Genomic DNA, 16,348 nt, shown 5'->3' on the forward strand with positions numbered 1-16,348 from the left:
TAGAATTTTAGAGAAAATTTCGGAAAGATATATTGCCTCACTATTGAAATATATCGATGAAAACACTGGTACCCCTATTGTACTTTTTTCAGGCGGTCACCTTATTGACCAACGTGAAAATTTAGGCATAACTCTTCTTACTGTGGTGTTTAACAAATAACTTCAATACTATGATTTACAATTATATATCCTTGACGGTTGGGTTGACAACCTTAAACTAAAAATAGAAAAGTGAATGTGCTAGAGGTCAAATCAATAGGGGGACCGGATTTTGGTCTCCCTATTGGTAAAGTACTGTAAAATGAACTAATAGGGGTACCAAAAGTCTCCCTATCCGGTATTAATACATATATATATATATATATATATATATATATATATATTAGTAAAAAGCCGCAATTTCGCGGGGAAAGAACTATTTTCATTCGATATTGTACCCCCACCATCATTTAATGGGGGCAGATTGGTAAACAACGTTGTCTGTGTAACTTGGTACATCCTCTGTTGATTTTTCTGTGTGGCCCAACATGGAGTGTAAGCCACTATAGCCTCTGACCCGTGACATAGCAACATGCAGCTGTCCTTGTATGAAAACAGGTTGTGGTAAGAAAATCAACCGCGAAAATAAACCTGAAGTAGCAGACGTGAGCAGAGTTGAAAGACAATCCTGGGGAGGCTTTATGAAATCTCCTACAAAGGGAAAAAAGTCAAATAATATTCCCTCAACTGACCCCAAGAAAAAATAAAACCTAGTACCTTTAAGTAGCCCTAATAGTAATAGGAAAAACAAGCACCCTAGAACCTTTGCTAAGACGTATGGCTAACCCTAATAAAAAAAATATTCTCAGATCTCGAGCTAACCCTAATAGAAAAAAAACCATCGGACTGCTTTGCACTACTTTTCAATACTTCACAAATCAGAACAAAACAATAGTCAAATTAGGAAATTTTAAACATTCATAAATCTATCAAGGTTTGTTCTAGAGTTTTTAAAAAGTTTCTATATGATGACGAATTAAATAAATAAACGCCTGACAGAAGATCAACGCTGAAAATACAAATTGAAAGGATACTGGGGATGTAGGAGCTTTCGGAATGTCCCCCCGATCCTGGGATCAAGAACTTACGTTTCAGTACAGTGGTACAGTACTCTGGTGGTCATGTTTTGATTGTTGATTGGTAAAATTGAGAGTTTTCCCATAACTAAGTAATATACACTGATTTAACTTACATGAGAGAAAATGGGTGTCTTGACCACTTTAATCCTGAGGTGAAATGAAAATCTGAAGCAGATGCGAACAGTATCAAGTACTCCATCATAATAATATGTCTATTTTTGTTTTGTTCGGGCTAGAAGCTAGACAGATACAATGGATATGATCTAAATTACATTCCCATGTGCTCGAGGTCGTTGGTCACATGCAAAGTGTGCTCAAAATAACCCACATAGTGAAAAGTGTTCACATTTTAAGAATAACCAACGTTACGATTGGTCATTTTGCTCAGCATGATACATGGGTATGTTTACAACGTTCATAAACAAACCAGCGTGTTTAGATACATTGAGAAAACTCCAATCGTTGTAAAGCAAAAATTCATGCGATCGGTGAATAGGTTGGACGAAGACATGAATATAGATCGCTCCCATTGGCAGTTTGCCGATAACGTTTGACTAAATATTTCCAAGAGCAATAATTATCGCATCGATGGCATAAAAACGACAGTAATATTAGCAGTGATATTAGTTGATGTTGTTAATCGGTGAAACATCTAAAATTTCTTTAAATCCGAATAACTTAATGTGATCAAGTGAATAATATCATTATGAATACGATTTGCTGAAAAAGGCCAATCGGACAGCTCCTCACTCAGGAATTTCTGTTGAGGGTGTGGCCATATGTTAAACCTGGGTATTATCCACCCGAAACCATCACATTAAAAGCATCAAAGGGGCAATAATAATACTTGCTGTCATAAATAGATGAAAACTGTTGAAAACTTAGTGTAGATCTGAAATCCTTAAAGTAATTAGGTGAATACAATTAGATAATAATGTGAAATTGAATGTAAGCTTCAATTTAATTGCAAAAACAGATCAAATGAACGTTTCGGGTTTCCCCTTTATCAACAAAACAGGATGAATGAAACACCACAGATGACTTCCTGCTGCTGTCACTAATAATTTATACATACCGACATCCCTTATTTTTTTTTTTTTTTTATGTTTCACGTTCTAAACTGCATTACACAGTTCCTCCCCGCCTCCCCTCTTTTCACTTAATTAATTCCGCACCTTTTAGAAATATTTAATACTCTATTTTAATTCGCGCTTCCTTACAAAGGAGCATACTAATTTCCTGCCAACCAATGTTTTGTTTATTCATCGTAACAACGCCACTACCACATCTCATTCGTCTGTGGTGTTTCATTCATCCTGTTTTGTTGATAAAGGGGAAACCCGAAACGTTCATTTGATCTGTTTTTGTAATTAAATTGAAGCTTACATTCAATTAAACATTATTATTTATTTTTTCGAGCTTCGAGCAGCAACGTTGACATTAAGTGAATACATTATTTCGAATGCAACGATTTGCGTAAAAACGCCAAACTGACAACTTTTTACATTGTCGAAATTGGTTGTTTTTGAGAGTGTAGTGTCGTCGGTACGTATTTTATAATATCTGTTTGACTCAACGAACTTTCAAACTGACTTTAAAGTATAAAAGTAAATCAAGTTATCTGTTTTTCTATTTGTAAAAAATACATTTATAATTTTTTAATCTTTCAGTAGAGTTGTGCATCGTATAATTTTTTTTTAATTGACTCAATTAAACACAATGTTCTCCACAAGGCTATAATTTTTAAAGAAGGAATATATTTGTGTACATATATATATATATATATATATATATATATATATATATATATATATATAGATAGATTGAGAGAGATAGATAGATAGAGAGAGAGAGAGAGAGAGAGAGAAAGAGAGACACAGTGAGAGAGACAGAGAGAGAGACACACACACACACACACGCACACAGATAGAAGAGAAGAGAGAGACAGAGATAGATAGAGAGAGAGAGACAGAGACAAAGAGAGAGACAGAGAGAGAGAGAGAGAGTGAGAGAGAGAGAGAGAGATTTCTTCAGCTCATCATCTACTAAAGATACTCAATTTAAAAAAAAATTAAGTTTTTTTCATACACCTCTGTTGCTACCAATCAAACGCTAATCTTATAATTGTCTTCCAGCCGGTACCACCTGGTTGGGATAAATAATTCTGAAATAACAAATGATCAGCGTACAATAATTAGAGAGGGGTAATCCTTTATTATGTTTAATGATCCAACTTAATTTGATTCTGTCTTTAAAACTCATTAACCAATTATGTCCGTCTTGATAAAACATATGTTGAAATCTAATTTTGTTTACTTAATTATCAACTATACGTAACGAACAGATGTCGTGGGTGTTGGTACATATGTCGTTAAGTAATATATATATATATATATATATATATATATATATATATATATATATATTATCATTATTATTATTATCATTATTATTATTATTATTATTATTATTATTATTATTATTATTATTATATTATTATTATTATTATTATTATTATTATATATTATATTATATTATAACGAAAACCATGAAATAATAGTGCTCAACTTCTTGATAAAAGGAGCCATTTATAAAATGTTTTAAGTATAATTATGATCAAGCTCGAAACAATATCGTAGAAGTTGATCATCATTATTCCTGAAATATTATATATATATATATATATATATATATATATGTGTGTGTGTGTGTGTGTATGTATGTGTTCGTGTGTGTGTGTATGGTTTTCCAATACTCCCAGCTCCGTTATTACCATTTTGAGATTTTGAAGATTATTTCCCCTTTAATTTCACATTCGGTCTAATATTTTATCATATTTAAACTTCAAATTCACACAAATAATGGGAAATGTTGTGCCAATTGATGCTTAGAATAAAGTTGACATTTCAATTTATCTTATGGAGGAAAAATCACAAAAAGTAGTAGAATCGACTTGAAGAGTTTTGGAAAACCAGTCTTCAATATATATTGGGTGTGCCAGCATTTGTTTCACCAAGATGATATCACCATTTATTTTAGTTGGCCAACTAATTAAAAAAAAAATAAATATCACCGCAATTATATATGACCCCACTTACACCGATAATGATTACAACGATATTACGCTTATTATAATGTCTAGTTTCCTTTGCTTTTATGTTTTATGTTTTAAAAGGGATTTTCGACGCTTGAGACATGTCTTTTCAAGGCTAGTAGTTTATTTCAATATTTATTCCGTTGTATGATAGTTTTTTAAAAATGTCTAATAAACATTAAATGATCATAGATGGCTTTTTTCAGTTCGGCTTTGTGGTCCAGTGGTATGACACTCGCTTTTGGATTGGAAGGTCCTGGGTTCAAGCCTCGCTCGGCGAATAGTTGGGTCATTGTAAAAGGCTCTTTACTCACATTCTTTTACCGTAATATCGCCAACAATTCGTCATTTCCCTTCCTACATGTTAAGTGTTGCTACTGGCTAGGGAACTTCTGTAAAGCGCTTTGAGCATGTTTAGTGGATATTGAATTGTAAAAAGATCATTTTTTTAACAATTAGGTGATCAAGATTAAAAACAAAATAAAGCAAGTAAATGTGACTCATGTTATAATGGGGTTACGTGGTCTAGGTAGTATGACTCATGTCTTTGGATAAGAAGGTCGAAGGTTCGTGAGCCGCTTAGAGCGGCGCATAGTTGAGTTCTTGGAAAAGCTCATGCACTGGAAATTGTGTGCCAAATAGCAAGAAAGATTGTTGTCGGGATAAAGTCTTTCCATGAAATTAAATAACCAATGTTTCTATCCTCTTTTCTTAGAAGGTCTCGATTCATACCAACTGCGTCGCATAATCGGAATCTATTGTCTAGAAATAATTACAAATACTGATCTCTATGAAAAAAACAGGGTCTAATGCCTGAGTAGAATTCCTGAGACTATTTGGTCACATCTTACGTCGAGAAAATAACATTCAGCCCAAACTGCAATGATAACAAATATGTAGGGAGACCGGAGACCACCAACATCAATAACAACCACCCTGAACCAGGATCTCTCAGCATATCAGAAATTTCTAGATTCAGATGAGGCCGAATTAATCCCTGAAGAACTAAGAAAAACTGCAGTGCCCTCCGTACTAAGGTTACAACAAATCTTGAAAACCCCAAAACTCTGGTCCAGGACCGTGATCAATGGAAACAAATAACAACTTGGATGGAGAGGGCAGCTTTACTCATCGAGGTTTTTAAATATATGTGACTGAATCACACAATTCTCATCGAGCGTCAATCAGACAGCGAGGTTTACTGCTACTACTACTACTACTACTACTACTACTACTACTACTACTACTACTACTACTACTACAATAACTACTACTCCTTATATGTAAGGCTATGTGGTCTTTTTGTATGACAATCGCGTTTAGTCAGGAAAGTCCAGGGTTAGAGTTGAGTACTTGAAAACTGCTCATTACTCACATAATGAGTAAAATGAGTATCTTGCCGTCAACAGCGTTGTCTCTCACGGAAAAACAACTGCAATATTGAGAACAGATATCATGTCTCGTAGTATTTTTTCAGTGTTGCTGTTGGCTAGGGACATCTTGTAAATATCTTTGAGCACGTTTAGTGGATATTGCCCTATATAAGTGCTCCAGTTGTTTGCTGGTTTATTTTACATTTTTATTCAGTATGCTGTATTCAAAATGTTATTGGAATTAATTTTTCATGCAAACATTGAATCTCAATAGTGACTTCATTTTTCTTTTGGATTTTTTTGCGCTCATTGTCATCGTTTGAAACTATATCGCCAATAAAAACAAAACAAAAGCAACTTAACGTTTGTCATTGGATATAACGATTTTCAATCATATCGACGTAAACTGAACGGTTTAACAGCGTTACTCTGTACATAGTATAGATCATTTGCGACGAGGAGTGAGTTGAGTGCATCCTGAGATAAGACTGGGAGTGTCTTATTTATTCTGAGGCTGTTCAATAGGTGAACTAATCCACGCATTAAAAAGTCTTTTTAAAATTTTGGATAAAATTTCAGACAATTTATCAAATTGAATTTATTTCACTGAGACAGAGACATACCGTAGGCAAGGTGAGATTGGTGTGTGCGGCGATGTGGTCTTGACACTTGCTTTCGGTTCGATTGTCCTGGTTCGAGCCTCGCTTGGCAAATACTCTTTACTCATATTCTCTCACCGTACTCATGTGTAAAATGGGTACATGGCCGTTAAGAGCGTTGTCTGTGTCGGAAAGTTATTGTAATATCGCCTAACAGGCGTCATGATTCATTCTACATGTTACGTGATGCTGTTGGTCAGGGACCCATTGTAAAGCGCTTTGAGTACGTTTAGTGGATATTGCGCTACATAAAAGCTCAATTTGTTATGTGAGATTGATTATATAACATTGTGAAATTGAATGTATGCTTCAATTTAACAAACGGAAACAGATAATTTAGCAATGACTATGAAAAATGTTTTTTTCTCTTTTTGAGGAAAATTTTTGTCTAAAATCAAAGCCCTATCTCCACTGAGTAAAAATGTTTTTGAATTTTGAAAATCCATTCATAAATAAACAAGTTATGCAGTTTCAATGGTGTCATTTATTTGGATGACCCGCAAAGAGGAAAAAAACGCGCAAATATGGGACGCTTTTTCGGCATTTTTTTCGACCTATGGTTGTATCTTGCGTAATAAGTTGATTAAAAGATTGAAACTTGAAGAGCAAATTAGTATGGTGTTTTGTAAAATACGGGAAAAGTACTCGTCATATTCATATGAAATTTTACAACCAAAAACAAGAAATGTTCATGTATTAACTTGTCAGCGACAAAACCTTCACGCCCAGTAGTTTTAGAAATATTTTACTCCAAAGAGTAAAAATCTATTTTTAACGGTCTTTTGGTAATCGCACGAGTTTTGTCGCTTGACATAATCTACAATAACCTTTTTTCTAACTGTGTGCCAACTTTCAGTCATATTCATCGATAAACAGCGTCGTAATTAATTTTTTAAAATAGCATATAGGAAACGGCTTCGTCCCATATTTTGACGCGAATTCGGGCACTTCGTGAGCGAAAAAGAGGCCCAAAGATTTGTGCGGGATAGTCATTGCTAAATAATTTGAACGTTTAGGGTTTCCCTTTAACCAACAAAACAGGATAATTGAAACACTACAGACGAATGAGATAATAATATTATAAAGTATTGGTATCATATTGATGGCATCTTATATTCTAGCCTAAATATATACTGGTCGTCAAGAAAGATAATTAATTCTCCCTCTTTCGCTATACAGCTTGCTACGAATATAGTTATGCCACATTATTGTATGTAGAATTCCTGACTTTGGATAGAGATGCATATACCAGATGAAAGTCGGTTTGGACGAATTCAATCCTTTGAGAGGGCGGGAACATCGACTCCTCGAAACTGGGGGAGAAGAGAAGTTACCTAGTTTCTCCATCAGCAAGAGGAGTAACTGGGTGGCAGCAAATCGACTTCGGTCGAGAACCTGCTTAAAAGCAAAATCGCATCATCTGTGGGGACTTTCCACTTGTCAAATATGTACCCGTTGTGGTAACGTGCCCGAAACCACAGAGCATCTAGTAGAACGGTGTGTTGTGACGAAGCCTCTGGGTGGGTTTGCGACGGTGAATGAGTGCGGTAAAGAAATGCAGATTTGGTCGATCGCCATAACATAGTAGTGTGAACACCATTAGAAGCTGCTGCTGATTAGGTTGATCGCCATATATAACATAGTATTGTGAGCACGATTAGAAGCTGCTGCTGCCACTTTAAAATTCTTCTTCTTCTTCTTCGTTCCCGTCACGTCACATGGTCAGTCCGGTCTGGTGAATGAAGCCCACAGTGGTCCTGAGGTCGTCCTCACTGCCGTACAGCTTCTTTGAGTATGGGGTTGGGTCAGGCCAGAAGTTCCTTCTCAACTGGTTGTACCTTGGACATTCCATTAGGACATGATGTCCATTTTCATTTTCAAGTCCGCAGTCACATTGTCCAGAGGCACCTGCTCTGGACATCATCCACATATGTTCCTTTAACTGGTTGTGTCCAGTTCTCAGTCTGAAGATGATGACCTGTTCCTTTCTGCCGAGCACCTTGATTGGGTCATTCATGTTGTATTCTGGGTGCTTCTCTCTCCATCTCTGAGACTGGATAAATTTGGCCATTTTGTTAATTTCTCCTGTTGAGTACGTTGGGGAGGGTTGTTGCATGCGACTGCCTGCCTTTGCCAGTTGGTCAGCGATCTGATTTCCAAGTATCCCACAGTGTCCTGGAATCCACTGCAGTACAATGTTGGTAAACTTGCTTAGCTTCATGAGGTCTTCCACCAAGGCGTCTATATCATCCGCAAAGGACATCATTATATCCTCCAGAATTTTCTTAGCATCTGTTAAAATCACTATGTGTCTTGGTTTTTCATTTTCTGAGAGGATTTGCTTAACAGCTTCATGGATTGCATCTGCCTCTGACTTGTAGATTGAAGTGCGAGTACCAGTCGGTTTGCTGATCTCCTTTTGTTGACCATTTGTGTACTCGATGTGCACTCCCAGGCCCCCGCACGTGTGTTTTTTATTGCATGAACCATCGGTATAGATTCTTGTCCATTTTTTTTCAGGGTAGTTTTAATCTATGCACTTCTGTACAGACTTCTTGATTTCTTCGCCGTGTTTTTGTTTTGTTGAAATGTCACCAACGGATGTCTTGATTTTCAAGTGATTTTGCCTTTTCCAAATTGGTACTCTGATATTTGCTTTGCATTTTTGGGTCATTATTTCGTCAAGTTCGTGATCTTTTTCAATTTGCTGGGCTCTTTCAATAAAGTGTGATCTTTTCAGCCGCCTAGTTTTCTTTTTTTTGCGCTCTAGCGTGAAGAGGCTGATCTGTCATCGTTTTCACGTCTGTGTATTGTTTCAAAATTTTTGATTCCCTTCTTTCTGATAGAGATGTAAGTCCTGTTATGGTTTCCATTGCATGTATCGGGGTCGATTTCATTCCTCCACTTATTATCCTCATGTTGCTGTTTTGCACTTTGTCCAGTTTTTCCATTTGAGTTTTGGAGCAGTTTCCCATGCAGATATCCCGTATTCTAGCGCTGGTCTCACATATCCTGTGTAAGTTTGTTTCAGTATATCGGAGCTAGGTCCCCAAGTTGTTCCAGCTAGTTTTTTCAAGAGTTGTGTTCGCTTTACCCCAACTTTCTGACTGTTGCTGATTTGATTTTTCCATGTTAGTCTTGGGTCAAAATGGACTCCTAGGTATTTTGGTGCGTCGTCTTTTTCCAATTCATGGTCTTCAATACGTAGCTTTGCTTTTTCATCTTTTGGGGAGAGGCTAAATATTGTGAACTTTGTCTTCACTGCATTTATTTTCATCGCCCAGTTGTCAGTCCATTCTTTGATATTATCCAGTGTGATTTGCATCCTGTGTTGTGCCTTGATTAAGTTTTGGTCAGAACTAATCAGAGCTAGGTCATCTGCGTACATCGACATTTTCACTCCTCGACATAGTGTTTCTCTTATATCATTTACATAGAGAAGAAATAGTGAAGGTGATAGTACTCCACCTTGTGGGACTCCATGTTTTAGTTTTGCTTCTCGAATTTTGTGACCTTGTGTTGTTACTCTTGCCTTTCTTGTTTTTAGGTAGTTTTGTATCCAGTTGAGCATGTTATGGGATACTTTTGATTTTTGTAGTTTATATACCAGACCTTTTTTCAACACTTTGTCGAATGCTTTTTCAAAGTCCACCCATACCACAATTTTTTTCTTTCCATCCTGAAACAAGTCTTCTATTTCTTGGGATATGTAGGTTACTTGATTTTCAGTACTCCTGTGTCTTCTGAAACCAGCTTGTTCATTTATAAGCACATTATAGTTTTCAAGATACCACATCAGTCTGGAGTTGATAATTCTTTCTACCAGCTTGCACATGCAGCTTGTAAGACTTGTAGGTCGGTAATTTGCGGCTTTATTTGCTTGTTTTCCTTCTTTCTTAATTGGGACAATAAAAGCCTTTTTCCATATATCTGGTATTTTACCAGTTTTCCAAGTGCTGTTGTAGAGTTGTAATAGCTTCTTTTTCGCTGTCTTTCCAAGATGGATAAGCATCTCATTTGTTACTTCGTCTGGGCCTGGCGATTTCTTTGTTTTTAACATTTTGAGAGAGCTTTCTAGTTCTTCCATAGATAGCTTCTTTGTCATTACTTCATCTATGGCTTCCTTGAGTTCATTTTTTTGTTTTCTGCATTCTTTTTAAACTCTTTTCTTCAGTTCTTTTTCTATTGTGTTGTCACTAATTTTTTTGAACTGCTCCATGAATAGGTCTGCAGCTTGTTGTGGACTGACAAGTTCTCCTTCTTTTTCCCGGGAGGGGCGTAGTGATTCGGTTCTCTATTTAGGGCTTTTGTAAGTTTCCAAAATTTATTTCCATCTTTTTCGAAGTTAAGGCTATGCGTTTTTTTCTTTCCATGCCATTTTGGATGTCGTTGCCATTTCTTTTTTAAAGGTAGCTTCTGCCTCTTTATACGCTGCAATATTGTCATCACAGGGGTCTGCTTCAGCCTTTTCTCTTGTTTCCGATACTTCATTACTTAACTGATTAAGATCGTCTGTCCAGAGTGGTATATAATTTTTTCTTGCTCCCCTTGGGATACTTTCTTTTGCTGCTTTTAGGATGGCCTTTGTCAGTTCTTTTGCACTTTTGTTGACATTCTTGGTTTTACAGTTTATGTTTTTGCAGTGGCTGTCTGTAAGTTGTTCAAAGCTTTCCCATTTTGCTCTTTTGTAGTTCCATCTTGGGATAGTTTGTGTTTTGTTTTCATTTTGATGATAGAGGTTTGTGATGATTGGCCTATGGTCGCTACCACCCAGTTGGGGCTGTACTGTTCTATTTATCGTCTTTGCTATATCATCTGTGGCAAACGTAAGATCTGGGGTAGATGTGGTTTTCCACGCTCTTGAGAAATATGTGTCCTCATCTTCATCGTCATACAATAGTTGAAGTTTTGTTTCAATTTGCCAGTTTTCTACTGTTTCACCACGTTTGTCCATATCTCCATATCCCCAGCTTTGAGAGTGACTGTTAAAGTCCTCTCGTACCAGACATCTTTCTTCCTGGATTTTCATCTTGTCTAAATGAAGCTCTTTGTTTGGTGGGCAATAGCAGTTAAAAATCAGGAGTTCTTTCTTTCCGATACATACTTTAATTTGCTGTATTTCTGATTCCTCTTGTGTATCAATTTTTATGCCTGCGGTGGGGTAGTCGTTTTTTACTAATGTCATCACGCCTCCTTTGTGATCCTTTCTATCATGCCTTATTACCTGGTACCCTCTGATGGCAAATCTCATGTTTTCCGTGAGGTGAAATTCTTGAATGCAGGCAATTTTGATGTCCTGCTCTTTGAGTCTCTTTTCAAGGGCTATTTTCTTCTTCGCAACGCCCTCAGCATTCCATTGGAGAATTTTAATTGTGTTTGGTGTTCCAGTCGCATGTAACCTTGATCCTCCTCCCCTGGTTCCGCAAGATGAAGTCAAGGTACCACCAGATCGCTTGGGTGGGCCATTGAGGCCCGGCACTAGGCCCGTCCGGCGGGATTCCACGGGCTTCGCACCATATCGGATTTGATTATTGTGACGTGTCATATTGGGATTTAAGCATGCAGTGGCAGTTTCCAATTTCCTGTGATATTTGCGCCTTCCGGCCCCGCTGCTCTGTCTTCGGCGTGCTGTTTTTCAGGATTTGCTTCCTTAGCCGTTGGCCATCCAAGGTCTGTCCACAAGGCAGTGGCGGTTTTGCTTCAGAGTGTCCTTCTCCTAGATCGATTGCGGTCCCCTGTTAGCGAACTCGATCTGTCCGGGTTTTTGTTCGGAGTGTCCTTCTCTTAGATGGATTGCGGTCCTCCATTTACGAACTCCATCTGTCCGGGTTTTTTGCTCAGAGTGTCGTTCTCTTAGATGGATGTCGGTCCCCCGATGACGAGCTCCATCTACCCGTGGTCAGATGGTCTAAGTTGGGAATCCGGAAGGATGTCCTGTAGAGAGTCAGTCCCTTTTCACCCCTCCCCCACGTCGTGGACAACACCCACACCCAAGGGTGTGGACTAGGGGAAGCTGAACTCGACGGTTGATTTCCTCCCTTCTTCCTTCCTTGTTGACGATGCTGACCGTTGTAGATCATTCTTGGTCTGGCCTCTCAATAATATAAGCCATAGATATAGCTAAATACTTTCACTATATAACATTAAAACGCTTTTCATATTTTTCTCCTCAGCAAAATGACATTTCAATGTATGTGTTTCATAGTTGCTGCAATTTGCTTACAAAATTCCTTTGGCCAAGGTAAATTGAAAGGTAGCGTAAATATTATGCATAATCTTCCATTGTAAAATCCTTAATCTTAATTCTTTTGTGCCAACATAAGGTAAATCCAATGTTTTGCTTGTAATTCCCCTATTGACTTGATACGTCTTGAATTGATAAAAATTGGTTCATCTGGGTGAATTTCCAAACTTTGATCTTCATGAGAAAAGTTAAGATACTGTGGCGGGGTTTGTGGTTTTATTGTGGGTTCGAGTGTAAACGATAAGCTCACTGGTCTGGATTCGAACTAATATGCGCGCTCTGGCTCCCTTTACCAGCTGCGCCATTCAACCTACACCACACACGGCTCAGGTTTAATCTAGGGGTGATTAAGAATAGCCTTAGGGTCCCTTATAATTAATTGTATTAATACAAGTCAGTCAAGACAATAGTAACGCCCAATACAATAACAGTTCCATACACAAAGTTTAATTAGATTGTTACAGGAAAGGATAGAGAGAATAAGTGGATGGTAGAATGAAAAATATGGATGATATATATTTTTCAATTTAATTGTTATCCCTGTATTCGTTTAATCGCAGGAAGATTAGCTCTAATTGAGTGGATCTAATTTATTATTTATTTATTTATTTATTTATTTATTTATTTATTTATTTATTTTTAATCATTGGGTCAGTGGAAAATGCATTTGAAAATGGTATAAGCCTGTTTGGCTTATCTTTAATCCAGTCGGCTTGCTTGATTGGTCAAATGACGAGGCAGTATCAGCTAGTTCAAGGGTTGGCTCCTGGTTCCAGGTTTTTCTTGACTTCACAAGAGTGTGTTGTAGTTTAGGGCTGACAGGAAGGTTCTGGTGTCGGCGATGACCAAGGAATTTACCCAATGGAAACCGTACGGTGCTCTTATTGGCTAACCAACCAGCGGCCTCGATGAGAAAAATATCCGCCATTTTGATGTTGGCTGGGAATCGCGTTACTATAGTAAACAAGCGCTGATCGGCCGTTCATGAAAACAAGTTGCTGCTCGCTCGTTTAACTCAAAATTATTCAAAACGATCTCTCTAAAATGATATAAATGTGACTTCTTAAGGTTTTCTTCACGGTCAAAACCACACAACATTCTATTAATGATTACGTCCGAGGCAAAAAGGAATATTGACAGGTCGACCGAGAGTTGAACTCGTGAGACGACAAACATCAATGCGAAGTGTAGCGAGAGTCAAGCTATTGTTTGTCTTGTCCTATTCTATATAGAGAAAAGGATAAATAGTATAGCCTCGTGTGTGAGTGGTTGCGTGTCATAGTCTTGTTTTTAAATTGTTTCTGTTGTTTATGTGTGTGACTCTCTCATACTCAATTTCAATGCCGAAAGAGGAATTCCCGCACACAAGAAAGGGGGAATTGGGGTGGTATTTGGCATACATATTGTATAGTATCTAGTTCTAAATAGATAACTGATTAGAATTATATTATGATATATAAACACAATGCCAAATACAATTCCGAAGTTTCCTTATTTCAAATGAAGTAAAGCTCCAAAACCTAATGGTAGTGATTGTAGTACTGAGTGTTAGTGAGGTGATGTGGTGTTGGTGGTGGTTGTAGTTGGAGTAGTAATAGTGATGATGATGTGGTGGTGGTGATGATTGTAGTTGTAGTAGTAGTGGTAGTGATGATGATGTGGTGGTGGTTGTAGTAGTAGTGGTAATAATAATAATAATAATAATAATAATGCTGAAAACTTATATAGCGCTATAACTCCGAGACACCAGACTCTAAGCGCTTAAATTACAAATTACTTTGGCTGAAACATACTCATTCACACACACAAGCACACACACACACACACACATACACACACACAACACAACACACAACACAAACCAAACCTATCTTGCTTCTCATACCATCTACTAAAATCGAAACAAATATGTTTTAAGCGAACGTTTAAAAATAGACAAAGATTCTTTTTCACGAATGCTCTGCGGTAAGGCGTTCCAAATAGAGGGTCCGAAATGAGAAAAGGATCTCATTCCAGCATTTTTCCGAATTCGAGGGACAACTAGTTTTGTGGAATCACTGGCCGAACGTAAGGGGCGGGGTTTTGAATATCTTTCAATTAGTTCTGAAAGGTAGGAAGGGGCAGTACCTTCAAGACAACGATACACTAAAACACAAGCTTTGAATTTAATTCTTTTCTCAACAGGCAGCCAATGCAGGTCATGAAGTAGAGGTCCGGCAGAGTCGCACCTACGCTTCATAAATACTAGTCTGGCAGCGCTGTTTTGGACAATCTGAAGACGTTTCAGATTGTATTACGAAACGCCAAACAACAGAGCATTACAATAATCCAATTTCGATAGTCGATGGTAATGATATGGTGGTGGTTGTAGTAGTAGTGGTCGTGATGATGATGTGGTGGTGGTGGTTGTAGTAGTAGTGGTCGTGATGATGATGTGGTGGTGGTGGTTGTAGTAGTAGTGGTCGTGATGATGATGTGGTGGTGGTGGTTGTAGTAGTAGTGGTCGTGATGATGATGTGGTGGTGGTGGTTGTAGTAGTAGTGGTAATGATGCGGCTATGTGGTCTAGTAGTATGACACTCGCTTCCGGATCGGAAGGTCCTGGGTTCGAGCCTCGCGCTCGGCGCATGGCTGAGTCCTTGGAAAAGGCTCTTTACTCACATTCTCTCACCGTACTCAGGTGTAAATGAGTACCTGGCCGTTAACAGAGTTGTCTTTGTCCGAAAAATTGTAATATCGCCTAACAGGCGTCATGTCCCGTCCTACATGTTAAATGTTGACCAGGGACCCCTTGTAAAGCGCTTTGAGCACATTTAGTAGATATTGCACTATATAAAGCTCAATTAAAAAAAAATATTTCAATGATGATGATATGGTGGTGGTGGTTGTAGTTGTAGTAGTAGTGATAGTGATGATGATGTGGTGGTGGTTGTAGTAGTAGTGGTAGTGATGATGATGTGGTTGTGGTGGTTGTAGTAGTAGTTGTAATGGTGATGATATGGTGGTAGTGGTGGTTGCAGTAGTAGTGGTAGTGATGACGATGTGGTTGTGGTGGTTGTAGTAGTAGTGGTAATCAGGGTTGCCAGATTATTTTTCAACAAAATGCCAGGGGAAGACTCAAAAAATGCCAAAACACTCAAAAAAATGCCAAAGTCTGTTGACTCCCACCCCCACTAAGAAAACTACTCACTTTTGATAGACAATTTACTATCATATCCTGGTGGCTTGCGTGTTTTCTTGTCTTTTTTTTTTTTTTTTGAATTATACTAAATTTCCTATAGGGGTAATTTTTTACCTACTGACTACTAAGTGGAGTGAAAGTTAACAGGCGACCATGACGCAAATATACATGAGTTTTGCAGGAGATTCCCAGAAAACTTACGAGGATACTTGTCGAGGGCTGAATTTGAGTGAATATCTGAGGGAGGCAGGGCTAGTTCAGGGTGCGAGTTTTAATAGCAAAGTTTTCCGATGTGAAGAGATTTGTGTTTACGCGTTTAGAAATAATTAAGAAAAGGTGTCATTTGAAGTATAATATACAAGAAAAGAAAATGCCAAATGAAAATGCCAAATGCCAAATGATTTTTCTAATGCCAAACGGTTTTCAAAAATGCCAGATTTTTGGAATCTGGCATTTAAAATGCCAAACTGGCAACCCTGGTGGTAATGGTAATGATATGGTGGTAGTGGTGGTTGTAGTAGTTGTGGTAATGGTAATGATATGGTGGTGGTTGTAGTAGTAGTGGTCGTGATGACGATGTGGTTGTGGTGGTTGTAGTAGTAGTGGTAGTGATGCTATTGTGGTGGTGGTTGTAGCAGTTGAGGTAGTGATGTGGTGGTGGTTGTAGTAGTAGTGGTGGT

The 16,348-nt window shown here is 37.8% G+C and overlaps 1 protein-coding gene across 1 annotated transcript in view; it reads left to right on the forward strand.

Annotated features, from left to right (window-relative positions):
• Positions 1–6,099: 6,099 nt before the first annotated feature.
• The window catches only part of LOC144960308 (uncharacterized), a 34,802-nt gene continuing 24,553 nt past the window's right edge, over positions 6,100–16,348 (forward strand). Inside the window, exons 1-2 of the mRNA XM_078893365.1 lie at positions 6,100–6,110; positions 12,418–12,485. Coding sequence (XP_078749491.1) covers positions 12,422–12,485 — 64 coding nt within the window. The 5' untranslated portion in view covers positions 6,100–6,110; positions 12,418–12,421. The remainder of the gene's footprint in view (positions 6,111–12,417; positions 12,486–16,348) is intronic.

Source organism: Berghia stephanieae, chromosome 15, assembly GCF_034508935.2.
Source record: "Berghia stephanieae isolate SIO BIC M18660-M18661 chromosome 15, UCSD_Bste_1.3, whole genome shotgun sequence".
Taxonomy (NCBI): Eukaryota; Metazoa; Mollusca; class Gastropoda; order Nudibranchia; family Aeolidiidae; genus Berghia; species Berghia stephanieae.